This window comes from Psammomys obesus, unplaced genomic scaffold (genome assembly GCF_907164565.1).
Source record: "Psammomys obesus unplaced genomic scaffold, mPsaObe1.curated_primary_1811, whole genome shotgun sequence".
In the NCBI taxonomy this organism is placed as follows: domain Eukaryota; kingdom Metazoa; phylum Chordata; class Mammalia; order Rodentia; family Muridae; genus Psammomys; species Psammomys obesus.
Window position 1 is genome coordinate 20287574 of NW_026596039.1, and position 24522 is coordinate 20312095.

Consider the following 24522-nt stretch of genomic DNA (forward strand, 5'->3'; position numbering starts at 1 on the left):
ACACAGGGGTCTTCCCAGAGACTCATACTCCAACCAAGTACCATGCATGGAGATAACCTAGAACCCCTGCACAGATGTAGCCCATGGCAGTTTAGTGTCCAAGTGGGTTCCACAGTAATGTGAAGAGCCACTGCCTCTGACATAAACTGATTGGCCTGCTCTTCGATCACCTTCCCCTGGGGGGGGGGGGGCGCGCAGCCTTACCAGGCCACAGAAGATGACAATGCAGCCACTCCTGATGGGATCTGATAGACTAAGATCAGAAGGAAGGAGAGGAGGACCTCCCCTATCAGTGGACTTGGGGAGGGGCATGCATGGAGAAGGGGATGGGAGGGTGGGATTGGGAGGGGAGGAGGGAGGGGCTTATGGGCGATACAAAGTGAATAAAGTGTAATTAAAAAAAATAAAAAAAACATGGAAAAAAAGAATTTTTTTCAAAAATGTGTAAGTTTCTCAAGGATTCAATGTTTTATGCTAGTTTCTCATAAGTTTTTCCCTAAGTACTTAACAGATATCATACATATTACTTTACAGTAGATGCTTTTTTTTTGCAATTTGTGTCCTTCTCTTAATATATTCCCTACGTCAAATAAATTACATATGTATAAAATATTTAATGATTACACAGACACAAACCCATGGCAGCATGATTAGAAAATGATTTAAGTGGTTCTGAAGAAAGGCCTAAGTATGACACTAAATCAGAAACAAGAAAAATTAAGTATCCCACCCTACCGCACTCTTCTTCCCTTCTGCCCCTCCCCTAGACCACTGATAGGGGAGGACCTCCCTCTCCCCCTCCATCTGACCCTAGCCTATCAGGGCTCATCAGGACTGGCTGCATGGTCTTCCTCTGTGGCCTGGCAAGGCTGCACCGTCACCCCCAGGGGGAGATGAACAGAGAGCCTGTCTCTGAGTTCATGTCAGTGGGTTTCCTTATTAGGGAACCCATTTGGAGACTGAGTCTATGGGCTACATCTGAGCAGGGCTTTTAGGTCCTCTCCATGCAAGGAACATGCATGGTCCTTGGTTGGTTGAGGTCTCAGTCTCTGCAGGGACCCTCGGGCATATGAAAAATATGTTCAACTATACAACAAGGATATTTGCTCAACCATGCTAAGCTCTATTCTTAAGAGCCAGAATTTGGAAACAACCTGGATATCCCTCAGCGGAGGAGTGGATACAGAAACTGTGGTACATTTACACAATGGAATACTACTCAGTTATTAAAAACAAGGAAATCCTGAAATTTGCAGGCAAATAGTGGGAACTAGAATAATCATCTTGAGTGAGGTAACCCAGAAGCAGAAAGACACACATGGGAGATACTCACTCACAAGTGGTTATTAGACATGTAATATAGCATAAACATACTAAAATCTATACTCCTAAAGAAGCTAAAAAAGGAAGACCTAGGGAAGATGCTCAATCCTCATTCAGAAGGGCAAACGACATCGAGAGCAGGAGAAGACAGGGAACAGGACAGGAGTCTACCACAGACGGCCTCTGCAAGACTCTACTGAATGAGGTATGGAAGCAGAGGCTGAGACTCACAGCCAAACTTTGAGCAGAATAAATGGAAATTTATGAATGAAGGGGGAGATAGAAAAACCTTGAGGGGACAGGAGCTCCAAAAGGAGAGCAACAGAGGTATTCATTTTCTTAAGCAAGGTTTTCAAAATAGCTTCAATCCAGGTCCCAGGAAAGTTGAATCTGTCCCCGATGACAACCATCTCTTAAGACTGCCTGCTACATCTTTCATGCACTTGCTGCCTGCCTGTTTACCTGAGCAGATATAGATTATTTTTGGAAGGATAGAAGAGAAGTCAATAGTGTCCATGGAGGGTAATATTCCTCTACATATCCTTTAGTTTTATTTATTTTTAATTTTAATTAAAAACAAAACTAGGGAGATAAACATACACCTAGTTAAAACTTGCTCTGAAAAACTTGTCATTTTAAAATTAATCTATATATTCAATAAAATGTCATTTAATAATGCAAGAGAATTTTAACAAAACTTGACAAACTGAATCCACAAGTTATGTGGAAGAAAAATATATGCAGACAAAAAGCTTTGAAAGAGCAACAGGAAGGAATCTGCTTCACACAGTAGGAGTAACTGAAACACAGAACTCTAAGAAAAGCCTCCTTTTACTAAACTAGCATTTGAAAATAAGAACTGCAGATATTTGTAGTAAGACATGACATTCAAATAAATAGAGACAATAATACTTCTGAGGCAACAGGTAATCCATTTGGGAAAAAAAAAATCAGTCAGATTTCTACCTATTATCACATACAAAATTAAAACCGAGGTGCATCAAAGACCAATAGGTAAAGTATAAAAGTATCAGAAGAAAATGGAAAACAACTTTATTAATGTGAAGGAGCACAATTTGATTACAGAGAGAAAAGAGTAGCATATCTGGCTATAGAATAATGACGATGATACTGATGATAATTTCTGGTTGTCTCTGCTTGTCTGTTTAGAGACAAGGTCCCTTCTAGCTCAGGTGGGCCTTTAACTTGTTATGATGATCTTGAACTCTTGGCATTCCTGCCTTCACCACCCAAATTATGGGTATATGCCAGAAAGAAAAGTTTTTTAAAAGGCAATGTGTGCCTCAAAATTAAAACACCAATGTCCATGGTATCTTTATTTCTGGTTACCAAATTTTGGAAATAACCTAAATGTCTTTCAATAGACAAATACACAACTATGATATATTTATGTCACATGTTTCTCAATTAAAGGACAAGGAACTACTGATACATCCAACAACATGGCTGATATGAAAGTACACTGAACAGAAAAAAAAAAAAAAAACTAGGCCAGAGGGCACAAACATGAAATGCTAGAATATTCAAACCATTTATAATGACATAAAGTATATCAATGGTAATTTAAATATAGAGGCATGAAAGGCGCATGGGAAGGATTAGCAAGAGGCGTTAGAAAACTTGGGAGTGATAAGTCTGTTAATTATTCCAAATGTAGTAGTATTTTCATGAGTATACACATATTAAACATTACATTTACACCTTACATATGTAGGGCAGCAAATTATAGCAGTAAAGCTGCTGAAAAATACAGATTATATTTTAACATACTTAAACTATTTAAAATGTTTATGCCAAAGAACTGGTGTTCAGAAGACATTTTTAAAAATCTACCACTCAATGAAAGAGCTTAAAACTGTCAAAGAATGGACAATTAAAGGACCAATAAAAATATCCAATAAAATCAGAAAGGAAATTAAACCTCCTTAATAAGATATATATTTTTCTTGTTTCATTTGCACAGAATATAAAACTTGAGAGTGATACAAAGAAGCTGTGGAAAAACTGCCACTGCCTGGTTATTGTTGGGTAAGAGAAGTAATCCCATCTACGTGAGGGCGATTCAGCAAGATGTGTCAATATCTGACATGAACACCTTTCACTTTAGCAACAGGAGCTGTGATGGCTAATCCTGGTGTCAACTTGACTACATCTGAAATTAACTAAAACCCAAGCAGCTGGGCACACCTCTAAAAGGTTTTTCCTGGCTATACTGTTTAGGAGACACCCTCACTCTGGCGGCAGCTCACATGAAAGGACATGCAGAAGGGGAAGCCTTTGCTTTTGCCTGCTTGCCTCCACTACTGTTAGCACGGTCACCTGTTCCCGAGACATCCTTCCAGCGCTGCTGGAACCTGCTTCTTCGGGGTTCCAATACTAGACCACAACATGGCCGCGCTCTGGGACTTTCTTGGGGAGTCCAGCACTAGTCTGGTACTGCTTAAGACAACAGTTTCACAAACTGAAAAACGAACCGGTCCTTGGCCTTTCAGGGAGAGAGCCATTGTTGCACTTCTCAAACCACAGCCTGTGAGAGTCTTTAACAAATTCCCTTTCTATTCTAATATTACTTCATAACTAAGAATCACTGCTATAATATACATTATGTATTAAAACTACTATAACCTCAGTTCTGTTTCCTTAGAGAACTTTGACTAATCCAGCAGTCACTGGGGAAAAGGTAACAAGCAGGTATAAAAGTGGACATACACAAAGATGTTCAAAACTGTGTTACTTTAAGAGACCCTGGAAACAATTAAATATTAATTATGAGGTCTGAGTAAACACGTGAGCAGTCTGGACTACTACTTTCATCAAATAAGTAATTCATTTCTACAAATAAAAATCATAGTCTGGAAGCAGGCAAATGTAATTGTTTAAGGAGTTCTCTGGCTGTTTTTCTGCAGTAATGGCAGAGTTGAGTAGTTCCAACAGCTGCAGCAAATCCACTAAAACCAATATTCTTACCACCTATTCTTTTAAGTTGTTAAGTCTTCTATAAGGTCATATATGATGCAAATTTATGTCACTATGCAATGTAAGTATGCTGTATGTCACCATAGAAAAAGCCATAATAGACAACAGGAAAAAATGCAAAAAAAAAAAAAAAAAAAAAAAAAAGAATAGTATCATTTCATTTAATAAAAACATGAACTTGTTTAAAAATATTTTTAAATATGTAAACTATAAAAGCAAAAGCAGTATTTCTGGTTGGTGAAGTGAAAGGTGGCTTTTTTCCAATGTACTTTCAGTGTTATTAATCTGAAAAATAGTACTTGTTATTTTGTAGCACTGGTTTACAGCCTAGAGAATCCATTTTGTAACTGCATTAGGAAACACTGGGTGTATGTAATTCCCAAGGCACAATCCAACGAGCTACTCAAGTCCTCATCTCCACAGTAGAGTGTGTGCTCTTAACATGTTCTCTGTCAATCTGCCACTGGCAGATTTATTTTTCACTCTTGCCATCAATGAAAATACCGCCAACTTGGCCTACTATACAAAAAAAACTTTTTTTAGTTTTTCATATGTAAATTGAGGTACCTATTTTTGAAAATTCCACAAAGCAGCTGAAAATGAGCATTATAGCTTTTAGGAATTCAATATATCATTGGATTTGCTGTTCAAGATAAGCGTCAATAGTTGAATACAAAAAAGCTCAATGTTCATTTAGAAATTTTTTTGACCCATTGCAACAATAAAGACAGTTCAATGAGCACTGTCAATTGTGGCGCAAACACTAAAGGAAGGAAGACACTGTAATATCTCAGGGTGATAATTGAACCCTCTTAAAACTGATCTACTTTGGTTATCGGCATTTGCTAGCAACCCTGGACAATGCCAATGATAAGACAGTCGTCCCAACCAGAGCAGACAATGGCTACTCCTTGGTCAAGATGACTTACTGATGTCTCCAGAAAATAAAACTTTAAGTATGGGGCGGAAGACAGTACATCTCTGGTGGTATGGGTAGGCCCTTCTTTGTAAGGACAAATGTGCTTTCCTATATATTAGATTATAGCATAAAATTCCTATTTGGAGTAACTTAAAAACCACTGGGAGAAAACAAGATTACTGAAATGTTTTTTTATAAACAGAAATGTATTAGAAATCAAAAATTCTGGGACTTTAAATTAGGATTTCAAATATGTTTTTAGGTATGTGATCTTAGAAAAATCACTTTGCCTTAGAGGAACGTAAGGCATGTGTGAAAATATATTCTTGTTAATAGGAAAGATAATGTTCAGGCATATTCATATAATTATATGTAACCCATAACTTATATAGCTTACACTATGAAAAAAAAATTGCTTAGTGTTACTCCTACTATAATTAAATTTCTTGGCAAAACAAAATGGATCATAGTTCCAATTGCCTAACTCTTCCAATGTTTTCAAATGCAGCAATATTCAGCATCTTAAGGAAAGAGATTAAGAAGAAAATATAATTCGGTGGCTTTCAGAAGCATGGTTAATCATTAGATCAATAACCATGTTATTGATAACTATGAGGTTTTATAAAGAAAAATATTTTGTTTAACATCAGCTGTAAATTAGTTATTTAAATATATACTTTATTAGACTTCTTTACAACTTTAAAAATGAAACATATGAACAAATCAAGTACAATTCTCTTATATATCCACTGGAAACCAATCACTGCAGTCTCACTAAGAAGTTCTGAGGATAATAATGCCGTAAACCTATACGACCTGCTTGATTTTACTTTCTCACTTGAACATAATGGTGTGGTATCTGAGAACTCTGCAGTGCTCTGTGACTTGGACCTCAGGAAGGGCCAATGCTACATAAGTAATTTACAAGTACGGGAAGGAAAATTCTCCAAGGATGATTTGGTAATACAGAGATTTGACTGAAAGTTAAGTACTCATCAGATGAATACCATTATGATTGTAAAGTTGACTGGGTAACTAACAGGGTACCCAGGCACCTGGCTTAACATTATGTCTGTGTGTCTGTGAAGATCTTCCAAAAAAAGAGACCTTTGAACTGATATGTGGAGAAAAGAAAGCTCTCTCCAGTGTACACAAGTATCATCCACTTCATCAAAAATAAAAGGCAAAGAAAGGCTAAACGTGATCTCTACCTGTCTATGCAAGAACACTCAGCTTCTCTTCCCCTAACATTCCTGGTTTTCAGACTTTCAGACTCACATAATATATAGTACTCACAACTATTGAAGACTACTAATATTTAATACTGATTCATCTTTTAGTTACACTGCCACAGCTTTCCTAAGATGCCAACCATGGCAGATCGTGGAGCTTCTCACTCAGCCTCTAGCTTTACGAGCCAATAGTTTACAGTAAAGTTCTTTCCTTTCTTTATTCTCCCTACACTTGTATTTCCTATTGTTTGTTTCTCTATACTATATTAGATATATATAGTGTAGTATATTATATATACTATATACTATATACTATATATAGTATATATATAGTATATATATATACTATAGTGTAGTGTAGTATATTATATATACTACACTACACTATATATTACACTATATATAACTATATAGTATGTAGTGATGTATATAGTATATTATATATACTATACTAACATACTATATATTTTTAATAATTTATTATAAATACAGTTATAACAAACTTCATGTAGGCAAAAATATCTGGAATTTAATTTATAAATTAGGTAGTTCAGATATTACTTTTGTGAAAGGTTTATTTATTTATGTATTTCATGTATATGAGTACTTCGCCGGCATGCACATCTGTACCAAAAGAAAGCATCTGATAGTTGAGCTGTCATGTGGGTGCTGGGAATTGAACTCAGAACCTTCAGAAGAGCAATGAGTGCTCTTAATCACTGAACCATTTCTCCAGCCCCCCCCCCCACCCCCTGATATTACTTTAAGAGAATTTCAGTGGGTTACAAGGAGAAAATTTCCAAATCCTATGCTATAAAAAGAAGTAATACCTGAGTTCAATTCCCAGCACCCACATAACAGCTCACAACTTTGCTTCCAGGGGATCTGACACAGAAAACACTAATGCACATAAAATAATAATAAATTTAAACATGGGTGGGGAAGAGGGAGGGTGGGATTAGGAGGGAAGGAGAAAGGGAGGTACAGAGGGGAATACAAAGTGAACAAACTGTAATTAATAAAAATAAAAAAGAATGGATGAAATGTCAAAAATAAATTAATTTAAAAAAGGAGTAATAAAGAGTTAAAATTCAGCTACTTTTAACACATAAATTCTACCAATACTTAAATTAATATTGAAATTCTACCAATATTTAGTGTTAGCTTTTTTTTTCTATTGTCCATTGCTTTGGGGTATCAACAAATAGAAAACTCCCTAACACAGGATTGTAAGAATTCTCTTTAATATGGCTTTTTTTATATATATTATTTATATCCAAACACAATACTTCAGAAAATACCTCACAAAAAAAGATAGTTTTTTACTGCAGTGAAGATAGTCTTCACTGCTGACAGTAAAGAACTAATCATCATGGAAACATAAATTAAAACCATATAGAGTATAACTGTATACTCGAACACAATGACTAAAATTATGAAAATTGGTAACACTAACTGCTGGCCAGGATATACAGCAACCAGAATATACACCTTAATGGGAATGTAAGTTGGTCCAGTCACTCTAAAAAGTAGTCTGGTATACAAGAACTACCAATTTAAAAATTCAGCTGTTAATAAATACAACCATACAAATGAATCTCAAGTATGTTGAACTTTGTAAAATAAGCCTCTACAACAGCTGACATGAATGCTTTTATGTGGAGCTTGAACAAGCAAAAACTGTATGTATATTATTCAAAAGAGTGGATCCTCTGAGAGTTGTAAGGGGAGGATGAGCAGTGGCATGGAGGAATTTTCAACTACGATTATAATATTCTGTCCTTATACTGGTTGTACAGGAAGGCACTGACGGCGCTCAGGAACAGTAAACTTAATATTTGTGAAGTTTAATGTATATAAATTTTATTTCAATTGAAGAGAACTACAAACAAAATATTAAATGCCCAAGACTAAAAGACACGGCTTGCCAGGAGGTGGTAGCACAGGCCTTTAATCCTAGCAGGTGGCAGGCAGAAGCAGGAGGATCCCTGAGTTCCAGCAGCCTGGTCCACAGAGTCATTTCCAGGACAGCCAGGACTACACAGAGAAACCCTGTCTCAAAAAAAAAAAAAAAAAAAAAAAACAACCAGTGACATGGCACAGCAATTAAGAGTACTTGTTGCAATGGTGCTGGTCCAACTGGATGTCTACATGCAGAAAAATGAAACTAGATCCATATTTATCACCCTGCACAAAACTAAAGTCCAAGTGGATCAAAGACCTCAACATAAAACCAGATAATCTAAATCGATTAGAAGAAAAAGTAGGGAAGACCCTAGAACTCATTGGCACAGGAGACAACTTCCTGAACAGAACACCATCAGCACAGGCCCTAAGAGAAACAATCAATAAATGGGACCTCATGAAACTGAAAAGCTTCTGTAAAGCAAAAGACACTGTCTTCAGAACAAAATGACAGCCTACAGATTGGGAAAGGATCTTCAACTCAACATCTGACAGAGGGCTGATATCTGGAATATATAAAGAACTAAAGAAGTTAAAAGGCAATAATTCAAGCAACCCAATTAAAAAATGGGGTATGGAGCTAAACAGAGAATTCTCTGTAGAAGAATACAGAATGGCAGAGAAACACATAGGGAGATGTTCAATATCCCTAGCCATCAGGGAGATGCAAATCAAAATGACCCTGAGATTTCACTTTACACCCATCAGAATGGCTAAGATCAAAAACTCAAGAGAGAATGCATGCTGGAGAGGTTGTGGAGAAAGGGGAACCCTCCTCCATTGCTGGTGGGAATGTCAACTGGTACAATCATAATGGAAATCAATCTGGCGCTTTCTCAGACAATTAGGAACAGTGCTACCTCAAGATCCAGCTATACCACTCCTAGGCATAATCCAAAAGATGTTTAAGTACACAACAAGGACATCTGCTCAACCATGTTTGTAGCAGCTTTATTCGTATTAGCCAGAACCTGGAAACAACCCAGATGTCCATCAACGGAGAAATGGATACAGAAACTGTGGTACTTTTACACAATGAAATACTACTCAGCAATTAAAAACAAGGAAATCATGAATTTTGCAGACAAATGGTGGGATCTAGAAAAAATCATCCTGAGTGAGGTATCCCAAAAGCAGAAAGACATACACGGTATATACTTACTTATATAGACCTGTAAGATAGGATAAACATACTAAAATATGTACACCTAAAGAAGATAAACAAGAAATAGGACCAGGGGTAAGATGATTGATCAATCCTCATCTAGAAAGACAAAGGGGATGGACATTGGAAATAGGAGAAAACAAGTAATAGGACAGTAGCCTACCACAGAAGGCACCTGAAAGACTCTACTTAGCAGTGTATCAAAGCAGATGCTGAGACCCCATAATCAAACCTTCAGCAGAGTGTATGGAATCATATGAAGGAAGGAGGAATTAGTACAACCTAGAGGGGACAGGGAGCCCTACAAGGTCAAAATATATCTGAGCACAGGGGTCTCCTCTGAGACTGTTTATCCAACCAAGGACCATGCATGGATATAACCTATAACCCCTGCTCAGACATAGCCCATGGTAGCTCAGTATCCAAGTGGGTTCCCTAGTAAGGGGGACAGGAATTGTTTCTGACATGAACTCATGAGCTTCCCCTCCCCCCCCCCGAGGGAGGAGCAGCCTTGCTAGGCCACAGATAAGGACAATACAACCATCCTTGAGATACCTGATAAGCAAGGGCCAGACTGAAGGAGAGGAGGACACCCCCTCTCAGTGGACAGGGGGCAGGGAGGAGATGAGGGAGGGAGAGGAGGACTGGGAGGGAAAGAGGGAGAGGGCTACAGCTGGAATACAAGTGAATGTATAAAACTGTTTAAAAATAAAATATTAAAAAAAGAAAGAGCACTTGTTGCTGTTGTAGGACCCAGGTTTGATTCCCAACAACCACATGGTAGATCACAGCCATCCATAACCCCAGTTCTGGGGGGTGAGATGCTCTCTTCTGGCCTCCAGAGACACCATATATGCATGCAGGTAAAACACTCAATACACAAAAAAGAAAATAAAAATCTTTAAAAATCCCTTAAAATTAAAGTTGTATGCCTACAACTTTAAAATTTTATCAAAAATTGATAATATTGGGTAGAATGATGGATAGTTGATCACATAATTATCATAAGATGTTAATTAATGATGGCTGTGAAGTTATTTCAACATATTATAAAATTTTTCTGACGTGGAAATGTAAATTCTCAGCATGGACTGTTAAGACTCTGTATGTGCTCTATATACTACCTTATAAAATGTGTTTTATTCAGTATTCAAAAGAACTGAGAGTACCAATGAATGACAGGAGAGTGTTGGGTGATCAACATGAAGGAGAGTGAAAGAGAAGAGAAGGTCAATTTTTAAATTCAGCTAGAGATTTAAAAACTCAAAAAACAAAACAAACAACCTGAGATGAGTAAGAGGAGTATAATAGGAGCTTCAGTAAAGATGGTGGGGGCTGGGGATGCCGCAGTCATTAAAGGCATAGGCTGCTCCTGGGCCCAGAGTTTTGTTTTTTTTGGTTCTGTGGTCTCTTTGTGGAGCTTATGTCCTCTCCAGGCCTATCTCTCCCTTCTTCCATAAGACTCCCTGCACTCTGCCCAAAGTTTGGCTATGAGTCTCAGCATCTGCTTTGATACCCTGCTGGGTAGGGTCTTTCAGAGGTCTGTGGTAGGGCTCCTGTCCTGTGTGTTCCTATGTTCCCTTTCTTCTCCCGCTTCTGATGTCTATCCTGTTTGCCCTTCTGAATGAGGATTACGCATCTTCTCTAGGGTCCTCCTTGTTGAGACTGATGAATCAACCAAGGACCATGAATGGAGAGGACCTAGACCCCTTGCTCAGATGTAGCCTATAGGCAGCTCAGTCTCCATGTGGTTCTCCTAGTAAGGGGGTCAGGGACAGTCTCTGGCATGATCTCGGTTGCCTGCTCTTTGATCACCTCCCCCTGGCAGGATGGCCTTACTAGGTCACAGAGAAAGAGGATCCAGACAGTCCTGATGGGACCTGATAGGCTAGGGTCAGATAGTAGGGAAAGAAGACCTCCCCTATCAGTGAACTAGGGGAGAAGATGAGAGAAGATGGGACCAAGAGGAGATGAGGGAAGGTGGGACCTGGAGGAGATGACGGAGGGGCCTACAGCCAGGATTCAAAGTGAATAAATGGTAATAAATAATAATAATTAAAAAAATTTTTAAGCACGAGCTAGTCTTTCTGAGGACTGGGTTGGATTCTCAGAACCAGCATTTTCTCCAGCTACAGACCCAGGGTTTCTGATACTCTGTTCTGACCTCTGTAGGCACCAGGCAGGCAGATCATGCGTTTTTTAAACTTAAGAAACAAAAAATGATGATTGAAATATTAGCTTAGATTTTAATAATACTAACATTGAACTATCAATCTGTTCCCAGAAAACAGAAATGGAAATTTTTCTTTTGGGAGTAGATAGAGTTATCATACAAATGCTGTAAGAGAAAAAGGGAAAATTCCTTTTTTTCAAAGCAACTCATGACCCATATTAACTGTTATCAACAATCTGAGATGGCAGGAAATACACCACCAGCTAATTCACGTCATAGCATGAGTAGAAATCGGAAGTGTTAATGATAAGATAGTAAGTTTGAAATATTTAACAGATGAAGAATGAACTTATAACCTTTTCTGCTTTAACAGCCACTATGTCATTTCCTACAGTTATAACTTCCTGAAAAATAACAGGTCAGACAAGTGTGACGACATTCATATATACTCATAGAGGTGTGGGGGTGTATGTATGTGGGTGTGGGTGTGGATCCCCAACTATTTTTCATCAACTATTTTCCCCATCAGGAAAAAAAAAATGCTTTCAACTATGTGACAAGGCTCAAAACAAAATTTTCCAAATGGGTTTTTGTTGTACACAATTACGTTCTGTACTTAATAAAAAGAGAGAGAAATAACCTCATGTGATACCCATGAAAAGCACAGCTTGAACTGTACTATCCAGACTCAGAAATAAGGCATGAATATAGCAAAAGCCTGGCATTGTAATAGCCAGCCCTCATTCTGCACTGCTCCAAGAGCAATCATTGCTAATTTTACTTTAAAAAACTGTAGATTAATTTTGTGTGTTTCTGAAGATTATAAAAGGGGAATTATAGTCTTTTGTGCCTAGTTTGAGATTTTAATGTTTTTGAATATAGAGGTGGCATGTCAATTTCCACTGCTGATAAAACGCCACATTGGATTTTGATAGGCATTCGAATCGTTACTAGTTTTAATTTCCAATAAATAAATATGGCAGCAACATTAATATGCATGATTTTCAGTGTTCATATCTTGTTATTTTTGTACCATAGGAATATTTTTATATACACCTTTAATAGATTCTGCCAAACAGGTTTCTTATTTTTGCAATACTGGGAATCCAACCCCAGTGGAATCACTAGTTTTCCAGAGAGTATTTTAAAATGTCATCACTGTACATGCCTGTCACTAGCTCATTCAAGTCTCTAGTGTTCCTCAACCTAACACTAGATAGTGTGGGTCTCAGGTAACTAGAAACATTTACCAAATACACAGGAGTCTTGCCTGAAGTTTTTTCAAAGAACAATGTTCTTTGAAAAAAAAAAAAAAAACAAAAAACAAAAAAACAAAAACCCTTTGGTTTTGCTGGTAGTCTGTTTTGACCCCCCCCCCATTAACTTTTATTTAACATTTCCTTTTTTCTATTTTCTTTGGCATAAATTCGCTACTTTTAGCATTTTTGAGGTCAACGTCTGAATTGCTGAATTTTGACTGACACACACACATACACAGAGAGAGAGAGAGACAACAAACTTCCCTCAACTTTTGCTATTAGTTTATACCGTTTTGTAAATTTTAATTTTAAATTCTTAATTTCTTTTCTGACTCAAGGATTATTTTAAGATGACTCACATAAAGCAATATACTCCCAAACAATGAAACTGGACTATTAATTGCTGTACAGCATTTGCTAATGTCTATAATATTTTTACAATTTTTCCATGGACTTTATGAACACTAGGCAAACACTGTGACTGAGATGTAACTCCAGCTATACAAATGTCAACGGGGTCAAACTGTTAACTGTACCATTTTCATACTTTGCACTTAGTGGGTTTGCATAACCTATTACTTACTGAAGTGTAACTGCTATGAATATAGTTCTGTCTATGCATAAATCACATCACTTTCTGTTCTACATATTTTAATATTATATTACTAATTATATGCATCTTAGAATTTTTTAGTTTTCTTGGTAGGTTAGCTTTCTAAAAAATATTTTAAAGTCAGAGATAGTGCCTCACACTTGTAATTAAGCACTTGGGAGGCCTAAAACAAGTGGATCACAAGTATTAACTCAGCCTGGCCTACAGAGATTTCATCTAAAACAAAAAACAAAACCCTGTTTTCAATTTTAATTAAAATGTTAATTGACAAAACTTGTATATATTTATGTAAGATGTTTTTTGATATATATAAACACAGAAAGGCAAAGTTACGCTAAGATATTCCAGTACCTCATTTATTAGTTTTTTTATGGGGAGAACACTTAAAATCTATTCTCAACATTTTTCAAGTAGACAATACATTGTAACCGTTTTGCTATTTGATTCTTTTAGATTGACTATGTAAGATTCCATTATAATCAGATCATGCAGGATTTGTCTTTCAGTGCTTATTTCTTTTTATATAGTTATCTTCCAGGTTCATTTATGTTGTTGCAAATGGCAGGATCTCCTTCTGTACAGCTGTGTTTCCATTGTAACAACTTTGTTATCCACTATCCATGATGAATACTAAATTGATTCAATGTCTTAGCTAAGGTGCAATAAGCTGCAATGAGCATGGTTGAATAAACTTAGCTTTCTGACAAAATGATCTAATTTCAGCTCGATAGACAGCCATATAAGGAATTACTGGATCATACGGTAGTTATACTAAATGTGAGGCAGTATCCTATTGAGGATTTAATTTAATTTCTCTAGTGATCTGTCACATAAAACAGTTTTGTTTCCATATACTTGTTGGGCCACTTCTTTATCTTCAGGAAATGTCTTTTCAGGTCTTTTGAACATTTTTTTAAAGCAGCTGTTTTCTTGCTATGGAATTGAATTCTTCATCTATTCTAGATATTAACCTCCCATCAGATGTGTAGCTTGACAATATTTTCTCTCATTTTGCACTTGTCTCTCCAAGATTCCTTTATCATTTGTTGTACAATTTTTCAATTCTATGCAATCTTATTTGTCTATTTTTGCTATTGTTGCCTTGCTTTCTAAGTCATATATAAAAAAAGACAACAACAAAAACACCTTTTCCTAAAGTCAACATCAAGAAGTGTTTCCTTCAAGCCTTCTTTCAGCAGTGTTTCAGATTCAATCTTCAGTTTAAGTCTTTAATCCACTTCAGGTGGACTTTCATATATGGTGTAAGAAAAGGGTCCAATTTTAGTCTTGTCAGTGAGGCTCTCTGTTCTCCTCAGAACAATTTACCCTCCTCAAGGTATATTCTTGGCAACAAGAAAAAGCAATATACACAGCCTTTCAGCTATAAACCTGAGAAGTCAAACATCATTTTTACCATCCTCTCATTAATCCCAATAACTCCAAGCCTATCTGAATTAAAGAACAAGGGACATAAACCCTAGCTCCCAAACAATAGGGCTATGTGACACTCAGTGTTGGTACTAAAAATGAACTCTATTTTGTAGGCATCTTCTAGAAGACTAGCCATTCCTCTTAACTGTCTGAGCCATTTAGACATTTTGTTTTTCATTTTCATTTTCTTCCAGTTGAAAGTCTACTATTCTTGTAACACTTTATATATCCTCTCCCCCTTGAAACCAAATTCCCATTTTTAGATTTTAAAATTATATAATTTTAACTGTCCCAGTAGGACAAAAATATTCTACAGACAGATATTTGTGTTATGTCAAAAGATACTCTATCAAACTAGTAAATAATGGTCACCAAGACACAGAATTTCTTTAAGAAGTTCACACTAAAGCTTGGTACCAGAGGAGGAAGTTACTTCCCAAGAAAAGATTTTGCACAGTTATAACAACATGCCAGACTATCTGGAAGGAAAGAGTGGAGCCCAGATAATGATGGCTCAGCAGGGACCGGCAGGATCACACTTTGACCAGGACTGCTGGGCTATGCACCACCAAACTCTAAAGTTCTGTCCATAACCATATGAGCAAAAGTCCTCATGAAGAAAAACAGTGGAACAAAACCAGCAGCTAACAAGTATAAGAGACGCATTTCATTTGCTGCTCTCGACAGCCACTTCAGGGTTTGTGGCATAATCAAGGAACTGAAAGGTGGAGGTCACCAGACTTCTTTGCAATGTGGCCACATTGCGTAAATCTTCTCTCTCTCCTTTTCACTGTTATTTCCCTCTTTAACTGGCCTGTTGAAGACAGGTAGCTAACCCTGCTTGTTGATGCTGCCAGGGCCAGGCTCTGAGCCTGACAACTCCGGAAACAGTACTGCAAGTATAGCTGGACTTTGTTCTTCTTTATTGCCCATTCTTGTGCCAATAACATATTGGTCTGAAAAATGATAAATTTTAATATTTAAAACCTCTCTTTACAGTTTTCTCTAACAAATTCATTTCAAGAGCACCTTTTCCAGGCATGAATTTTAAAATAAAACTAGTTATAAATTAAGATGTATAGGTTATCTATATTTTAAATTTTTAGTTAATAACTAGATGCAATGGCACAGGCCTTTAATCCCGGCCCCTGGGAGATTGGAGAAAATTCAGAAGTTAAAGGCCACCCTTGGCTACTAAGCAAGTTCAGAGTCAGCCTGAAGTACCTAAAACCCTGGAAACCAGAACAAAACAAAACTCAGGTCATTCACTTGGTGGGCAGAGTATCAGTCAGAGTCCACACAATGAGCAAAAATGAACAGAAAAGAACCGTCTGTAGAGAAACAGTGGGGCAACGCCAGCAGCTAACAAGTGTAACAGACACATTTCATTTGATGTTCTCAACAACCACTGGACACAGGTGGAGAAACCGACGGGCGACGAGAGAGAAGACTCATAGACAAGTATCTAAGGAATGGTGAAAAAGACAAAACAAACACAAAGGAAGCACAGAGACCAGAAATAGAGTTCATGAGTATTTTACCTTCCAACGCTATCCACTCAGACCGACAATGACCACCATACGAAACTGTCCTCACCCTCTCCTCCTACCTAGCCACAGACGTGGGCTAATAAGCTCCTCCGACACAGCAGCTATGCCACCTTCCCAACCTACTTTTTTGTTTCTCATAAAGTATAAGCCTACCCATAAACGACAGAAAAGCATGTAAGCTTTCTCTTCTTTCATCAGTACTGAACCCCAAACACTGTGTTACCCAACTGTGCTCATTTTAAATACATATGAGTTCCCTGGTGACGACTAGGGGGTAGAAATATAGCTATCCTATGCCTGGCTCTGAAACACATTGAATATACAAAGAAAAACAAGTTTTCACATAAAACAGAGCACACAAATTAATACCAAGTCACAGATCACATAACACATATCATCAAAGGGAACAAGTTAGTGAGTCACACAAGGCACCCTCTACTTCTGCACATGCAAGCAGGGCTGGATCTCCTGAAATTAACAGAGAAGATCATTAAGAGTTTTATCAGAAGTAAGTATTAGCATCAACAAACCAGAAAAGTGGATCAGCACTCTACAAGTACTTTTCTAAACAGAAGGGGCAGGCCAGACAGGGAGAGAGGCTTGTGCATATGCCACATTCATTTTCCCTGACGTCTAAGTCAAAGAACCTAAAAGGGAGAGATGGGAATAGAGAGAAAAGGGAAAAGCAATTCTTGCAGAGATGATCAACATCAGCTTACAGGAGAAATACGTATCAAAGCATCATACTAAGTGACATGGAAAAGTTTCATGCAATCCTTCTGCTGTGATCTAAGCACCCCAAAGAAGGAACACAAATGCCCAGAGATACGGCTCTGGAATGGAGAACATACATCTTTGGAGAAAACACCGAGACAATAAAAGGTTCTGAACCTTGCGGACGCCCCGGATCACACTCCCCTCCTCGACAGTAACATTCCACCAGCGCCATTACAGTACGCCACTACTGAAAAACAGGGACGCTGGGATGGGGGACTAAGGGTTAGCTCTCAGTCTTCAAGATGATCCCAACAAAGTAAGTCCTCTTATTCTCTCCACGGTACAGATAATGAAAATAGAGTTCAGAAAGGCTGTACAAATTTGCTGTAACTGGGGTGGGAAAGACGTGCCAGCAGTTAAAGCACTTTCTATGGAAGTAAGAGGCCGAGAGTTTAGACCCCAGCACCTCCACAAACGCAGATGGGCACGGCAGCTCGCCTACACTAGCTTTGGAAGGCAGACACGGGGAACCCCAGAGAAAGCTAGATAGTAAGAATAACCTATCAGCAAACTCTGGGTTTGACTAAGAGAATCTGCCTCAAATAATAAGATGAAGAAAATTCTTGTTATCAGTCTCAGGCCTCCACACCCATGTGGAGGTACTCCCCCAACATGTGTACCCAAATACATGTGAACATGCATACATACACTCTACATATACACATACATGGAAAGAAAAAAATTTCTATTGTCATATTCAGGAAATACAAGCTCAGAAATAAACCCAAGCCATGTGGCTCTAGAAGTTTGCATTTTAAGTATTACGCTGTATTGCTTTTCCCGTATTACTGTTAAATAATCAGCAGACCTAGATATTATACAGTATTTTTAATTACACTAAATATTTACATACCTTGCACAGTAAGCTCCGCCTGAGCTTCAACTGTCTTATTTCCATTATCAGCTATACAAAAATAAGTCCCAGCATCATCCTCAATGACATCACTGATCTCCAAACTACCTCCTGCTAGCAAGACCAACCTTCCAGAGCTGGATTAAACAAACAAAATGATACATTTCAGCATGAGGAAAATGATACCCAAGAGGCTCTTCACTTAATTACAGAGAAAACAATCAAACAACAATGTTATAGTGATGGCTACAAGTGGATTAAGAATAACAAAAATCATCAGAATTTAATTTCAGTTTGTTTTGCTCATATTTTATATGCATAAATGCCACAGTGTATAAATAAATCATCAATATCTCTGACACTTCTTAGCTATTCCGAAAAAGTTATCACTTTTATGATGAATTCAACTTCCTCTATCCTATTCCTATCTTCCTATTCTGGTCAGTTTGTTGGAAATTATATATTTGAAAGTCTGCAACCAATCTAAGACCAATTTCAATACAGCTATGCCATGCTGAGATTACTAATAAGAAGAAAAAAAAAAAAGAACAACTGTCAGTTTGAGCAGCAAGTCATGAGGTGACAAGTCACGAGGTAGTGCCAGCAACTGCAAGTTTCCCATACTGGCCTGGAAGCCAGGAAGGAAAGGGGAGGTTAACTGCCACTGAGCGCTCCCTGGGTGTGGTCCGGCTAAAAATCAGCTACCATCCACCACTCCACTTACAATAAGGGTGCTGAATACTTTCATAAACCTACAGTGATATGAGCCTATTTACATAAAAACTAAAGTAAAATTATAAATCAGTGTTCTCAAATTAAGTTAAAAAGCTTAGTTATCTAAACTTTTAATTTAACTTAATCTAGAGAATTATAAACTAGATCAATAGACAAAGATACCTGACAAAGAAACAAGAAATATAATTCTACAAGTATATAATTAAAGCAGCCACTTTGTTTTTATTTGTTTCATTATTATTTTCAGGCTGCTGTTGATTAGAAACAAATTCTTGAAAAGTGAAGCTCTGAAGAGGAGACTGCTATACTTCATGATCTTTGAAGTCTGAGGAAGACATTTTTCACAGTAACATCACCTGTAGTGTGTTCGTCAAGCCCCTTTAAAACTAGGACCTGCTCCTTTGCACCCAGACTCAGAGCTGTCATCCCCTAAAAGAAGGTATTATTTGATCACTAAATTATATTTTGTTGCTGCTCACCTCGAGCATTAGTACTCATATTTTCTGGGTCCTCTTCAGAACAGAACCATTTCTACCTCCCTCATTCTATTTGTTTTTTTTTTATCTGAACATCTATAAACAAAATTAAAAAAATGTTATTGGTTCTTGGACATTTATTTTCAAAAATGTATGTGTTTTTCAAAAATGTAATAAAGACGCCTAATGTTTAAGATACTATTGAGATTTCTAGACATTTCTCCTTTTAACTTCCAAATCTCAAATCTAAATAATATATTAGGCATAGTCCACCCACACTTCTCCTCAGGTGCTGGCAAAATAAAGGCACTATGAATAATTACCTGCATCCAACCCAACCTGAAGGCCTTCTGTGTTCTATTACCTACTCCTGTTTTCTCACATTATACTCGGTAACTCAGCCAAAATCCACTGCCAAACATTCTGCCTCCCCAGATCTGCATCAAGTCCTGTGCAAGGATCTGCACAGGGCTGACACTGGCAACTTCCCGAACTTCTCAACAAGGCAGTGTTTCTCAGACTTTCCACTACGTAATCTTAGGTGCCTAGAGAACTAAAGGCAGAAAAAAAAAAATCTGCTTGTTCTACAAAGTCTCCTGGTTTACCCTTAGAGTTCACAGAAATATTATTAACCATAATATGTTCACATTGGGTTAAAATCCACTTGCTCCCAAAAATCATCTTCAAATAAAACTGGGAAGACATATAATTTCCTACCATGATTTGTTTATACTGGCCTCTCAGACTCCACCCCGAGAATTACCTTTCTATGAAAACATTCTTAATACTCTATATACCAACTCCATTCTACCTCTCTCTCATCCCTGGAATACTGTGTCTTGAGTTTCTTCAGAGTACTTATTACAAACTGACACTTTATATTTCCATTACTACCTCATTCTTCCACTCTAAAAGCAAAAACTCTCTTTACTACTTGTTTTTTTTTTTATCTTTAACTTTATTTTTTTATAATTTATTACATCCTGATGGTAGTCCCCTCTTTCATCTCTTCCTATCCTCTTTCCTTCCCTCTTCCCCCATTCCCTACCCTAGTTCTCAGAAAAGGGGAGCCATCCTTCCCTACCGTCTGACCCCAGCCCATCAAGTCTCATTAGGCCTGTCTGTATCCTCTTCCTCTTCGACCTGGCAACAGGCCCCCACCAGAGGGAAGTGATCAAAGAGTAGGCAACAGAGTCCATGTCAGAGAGAGCCCCTGCTCCACTTACTAGGAAATCCACATGGAGACTGAGCTGCAAATTAGCTACATTTTAGCAGGGGTCCAGGTCCTCTTTATGGAAGGTCCTTGTTGCGTCAGTCTCTGCAGGACCCCATGGTTCCAGGTTTGTTGGCTCTGTTGCTCTCCTTGTGGACCTCCAGGAGAGGTCCCCCACTCTTCCCTGTGACTCCCTGTGCTCTGCCCAGAGTTCGGCTGTGAGTCTCAGCATCTGCTTAGATCCCCTGCTAGTGGAGTCTTTTGGAGGACATTACAGTAGGCTCCCATCCTGTTTCCTGTCTTCAACCACTTCGGTGTCTATTCTATTTGCCCTTCCGAATAAGAACTAAACATCCTTAAGACCTAGGAATGTACCTAAAATATCATTCAATAATGATTCTTTTGAATTCTGAGTAACTGAGGAGGGACCACAAAAATCCCCACTTCTATTCATTAAATAAAAATCATTCTGTACTTGCTTATAGCTTCATCTTGATGTGGTCTGCCGAATGGCATTTCACTCTAAGAGGCACCTCACATGGAGTACTACTGTCACAGTACTGCACAGACATGCCATCCACACATGCAGACTGTTTTAGCATAAAACTTTCATTTACATCTGAGGCCTGTACTACATTCATACTGGAAAGCACTGTCTCTAAAAAAAAAAGTCATTCTCAACCAGGGAAGATTGTGTTCCTCAAGGGACATCTGACAATATCTAGACTTGTTTGGGGTCATCATAACTTGAAAGTGCTTTGGGTTTCTACAGGGTAGAGGCCAGTGATGCCAGGAAATATACAATGCTTAAAACAGCTATGGTTTGGAAACAAAGCATACTGAACTACTGAACCATCACTACCACTCCAGTTTTCTTGAAAAAATAGAACTGAAGAAATTCCCCGTTTCATAAGGAAGAGACAAGGGATGCGTAAGATGATGACTGGTAACAGAGAAAGCTCTTGCAGAAGATAAATAACTTGTGAACATAGTCCATGGCTTGGTAAGACTTCAGGAAGCAAAACAAAGCCAGGTATGGTGAGTGCAGGCAACGCCAGTGCTCGGGAGGGTGAAAGGCATTTTCTTACACTGAGCAAAGGGAGAGACTACCACAGAGTGGTCAGGTCTGGCAGCTCCTGAGACCCCAAGAGCCAAGTATAACGAAGCTTAACAACAGCACTAACCACCACCCCTTACTGCCTTGAAAAGCCTGCTTTTTTTTAAACATCGTATTAGAGCATAAAAACACATTTCAAGGATGACATGAAAACTGTAATGGGCTTAAACAAAGCAGTTTTTGCTTTGTTTTGTTTTTTAATGCACTGATACTTCCAAACTAGCATTAGACCAAGCCTCCAGCTAAGGCTACAAAGCAGTCTTAGGCAGACAGTATTTACCTCTCTGTGTCAAGCACTTCTTCATTTTTCATCCATCTAATGACTGGAGCAGGAAGTCCTGAGGCAACACATGGCAGCACTACACTCTGACCAATGACCTTCATCACAGAAGACGGTCGCATCAAAAAGAGTAAGTTTAGCATTTCCTCAGAATCTAAAGAAAATTTAAAAGAAAGAATGATTAATTAAATAAAAGACAAAGTATCTCACAACTTTAGCCATGAAGAACAGCTAGTTTCTATTCAGTTTGTGTGGCTTTATGTGGGGAAAAAAAATAAGCAAAACTAACAGAAGAAAATTCCATTTGAACAGCAAACATTCCCACATACTTTCTATATGTGAAGTATTAGGGGTTGTAAAGATATTTAAGTGATAGTTCCTGCTTACAGAGTACTTTCTGGTCAAATGAGCAAGATATAACATGAATCCATGCAACACCATGTGAGGGGTACAAACAGAGATGAACAGGCTCAATAACTATGTATCATCCTTACTGATGGGAATATAAATCTCCTTTATTTTCTTGTGTCAATTTTCTCTCAGTCTTTTGGTTTTCACCTCTTTAAATCATTCTATCAAACCTGCCATGGTAGTGCCTGCCTTTAATCTCAGAAAGCAGAGGTATGAGGCTCTCTGAGTTTGAGGCTAGCCTGGTCTAAACACGGAGTTCCAAGTTAGCTAGGGCTACACAGTGAGACCCTATCTTTTAAAACAAAAACAAAAATTACTCTATCAATCCTCTGATTTGTAATGTAGCAACTACCTGGGCAGCACCTGTTTATCAAGCATGTTCACTTTTTAGAGTTGTCTTCTCACGGACACACTGCACAGCCACACTCCTATTAACAAAAGGTAAGTGTTCTACTTAGTGGAACACTTAGTTTTATTAATAACGAAATTTGAGAAGATCATTCTCAGGTAGAGATGTAACTCTTGTCCCCACTGTCAGGAGAGGTGTTTCCCATAGTCATGGTTACAACCACCAGAACAGCCTTTAAACTTGTCTAGCCAATTAATGATAATTTTGTAGCCATAGAAACAAGTAAACACTATGAAATACACAAGTGACAATTTCAGTGACTATACTTCTGAAAGCCAATCAGTACAAGCCCTGCCTTTAAAAGTCAGCCAATCACCAAGCAGCTGAGTTGCTAGTGTCTTAGGCCGATAATTACCTGTACCCATCTGTACAGCCATGACTGACAGAGGCTTCTCTGACGGAAATCAGACCACTCTCTTTTAAGCAACATAACCTCAGAAACTCTGTACAAGGTCAGGAGTTGGCTATGCTAAAAACTGACTAGCAAAAACATCTCTCTTCACAATTAAATGAGCAAATATCCAGCACTTTGTTCTTATTTCAAGTACTAAGTTGTGGTTTTATCCTTTGAAACCATTAACCTTGTTTTCCTGGAATAGACTCTGAGTAGCTGCTTGAACGCTATCTTGGGTATAGAAAGGAAATATGACCAAGCAAGTCAGCTAAAGGACATTATTATGCAGCAAGTTTCTTTTATTACACTTTCAATTACTTAGGAATACTTATAAATTTATATCTATAAATGTAAATATATTTAGTCATATTTAACAGAATTAATTCAGCAAATTCATTACAAACATTTATTGGTTTTTATGTGCCAAACAAGATTCATTGCTCTCACTGAGCTTACATACTAATAGTGAAAGAAAGACAATAAATTAGATACTATATATACTGCATATGTTGATATATTTTACGTAGGGAGAAGAAAAAGCACTGGAGGTGGAAACAGAACCAGGTGTTGTTTTAAACAGAATGTCTAAGGGACCATTTACTAACAAGGTGATATCTGAGCACTGAAGACATAGAGAGAGACACACACACGATTCTAAGCAGGGATACCCAAGTAAAGCATTCTGGACTGTTCGAAAAGCATTCATTAGTCACAACTGAAAAAGACATGAAGAGGAGAAGGAAAGAAAGGTCAAAGAGGGAAGAGGTGTTAAGATTATATAAAGGCCAAAACTTTAATTGTAAATGACCTAAAGAAGTGGGCTGACTAGTTTTTACATCAATTTGACACCAGCTAGTCTTCCGGGAAGAGAGAACCTCAACTGAGAAAATGTATCTACCATGTTAGCCTGTGGGCAAGCCTGTGGGGCGTTTTCTTAATTAATGGTTGATGTGGGAGACCCCAAGTCAGTGTAGGCAATGCCACCCCTGGACAGGTAGTTCTGAGTTGTAAAAGAAAGCAGGCTGAGCAAGCCATGTGTGAGTGTGCCAGCAAGCAGCGCTCCTCCACGGCTCTGCTTTGGCTCCTGTCTCCAGGTTCCTATTCGGACTTCCCTTAGTGATAGAGTGTGACCTGAGAATTTTAAGTCAAATTTCTTATGACCAAAGTTCTTTTGGTCATAGTGTTTTATCATAGTAATAGAAACTTAGCTAAGATGGAATTTTGAGCAAA

At 37.9% G+C, this 24522-nt stretch overlaps 1 protein-coding gene across 1 annotated transcript in view; it reads right to left on the minus strand.

Annotated features, from left to right (window-relative positions):
- Neo1 (neogenin 1) overlaps positions 1-24522 on the minus strand; it is a 193184-nt gene that overhangs the window by 104552 nt on the left and 64110 nt on the right. The window contains exons 7-8 of the mRNA XM_055622080.1: positions 22079-22232; positions 18258-18394 (exon numbers count right to left, since the gene is read on the minus strand). Coding sequence (XP_055478055.1) covers positions 18258-18394; positions 22079-22232 — 291 coding nt within the window. The remainder of the gene's footprint in view (positions 1-18257; positions 18395-22078; positions 22233-24522) is intronic.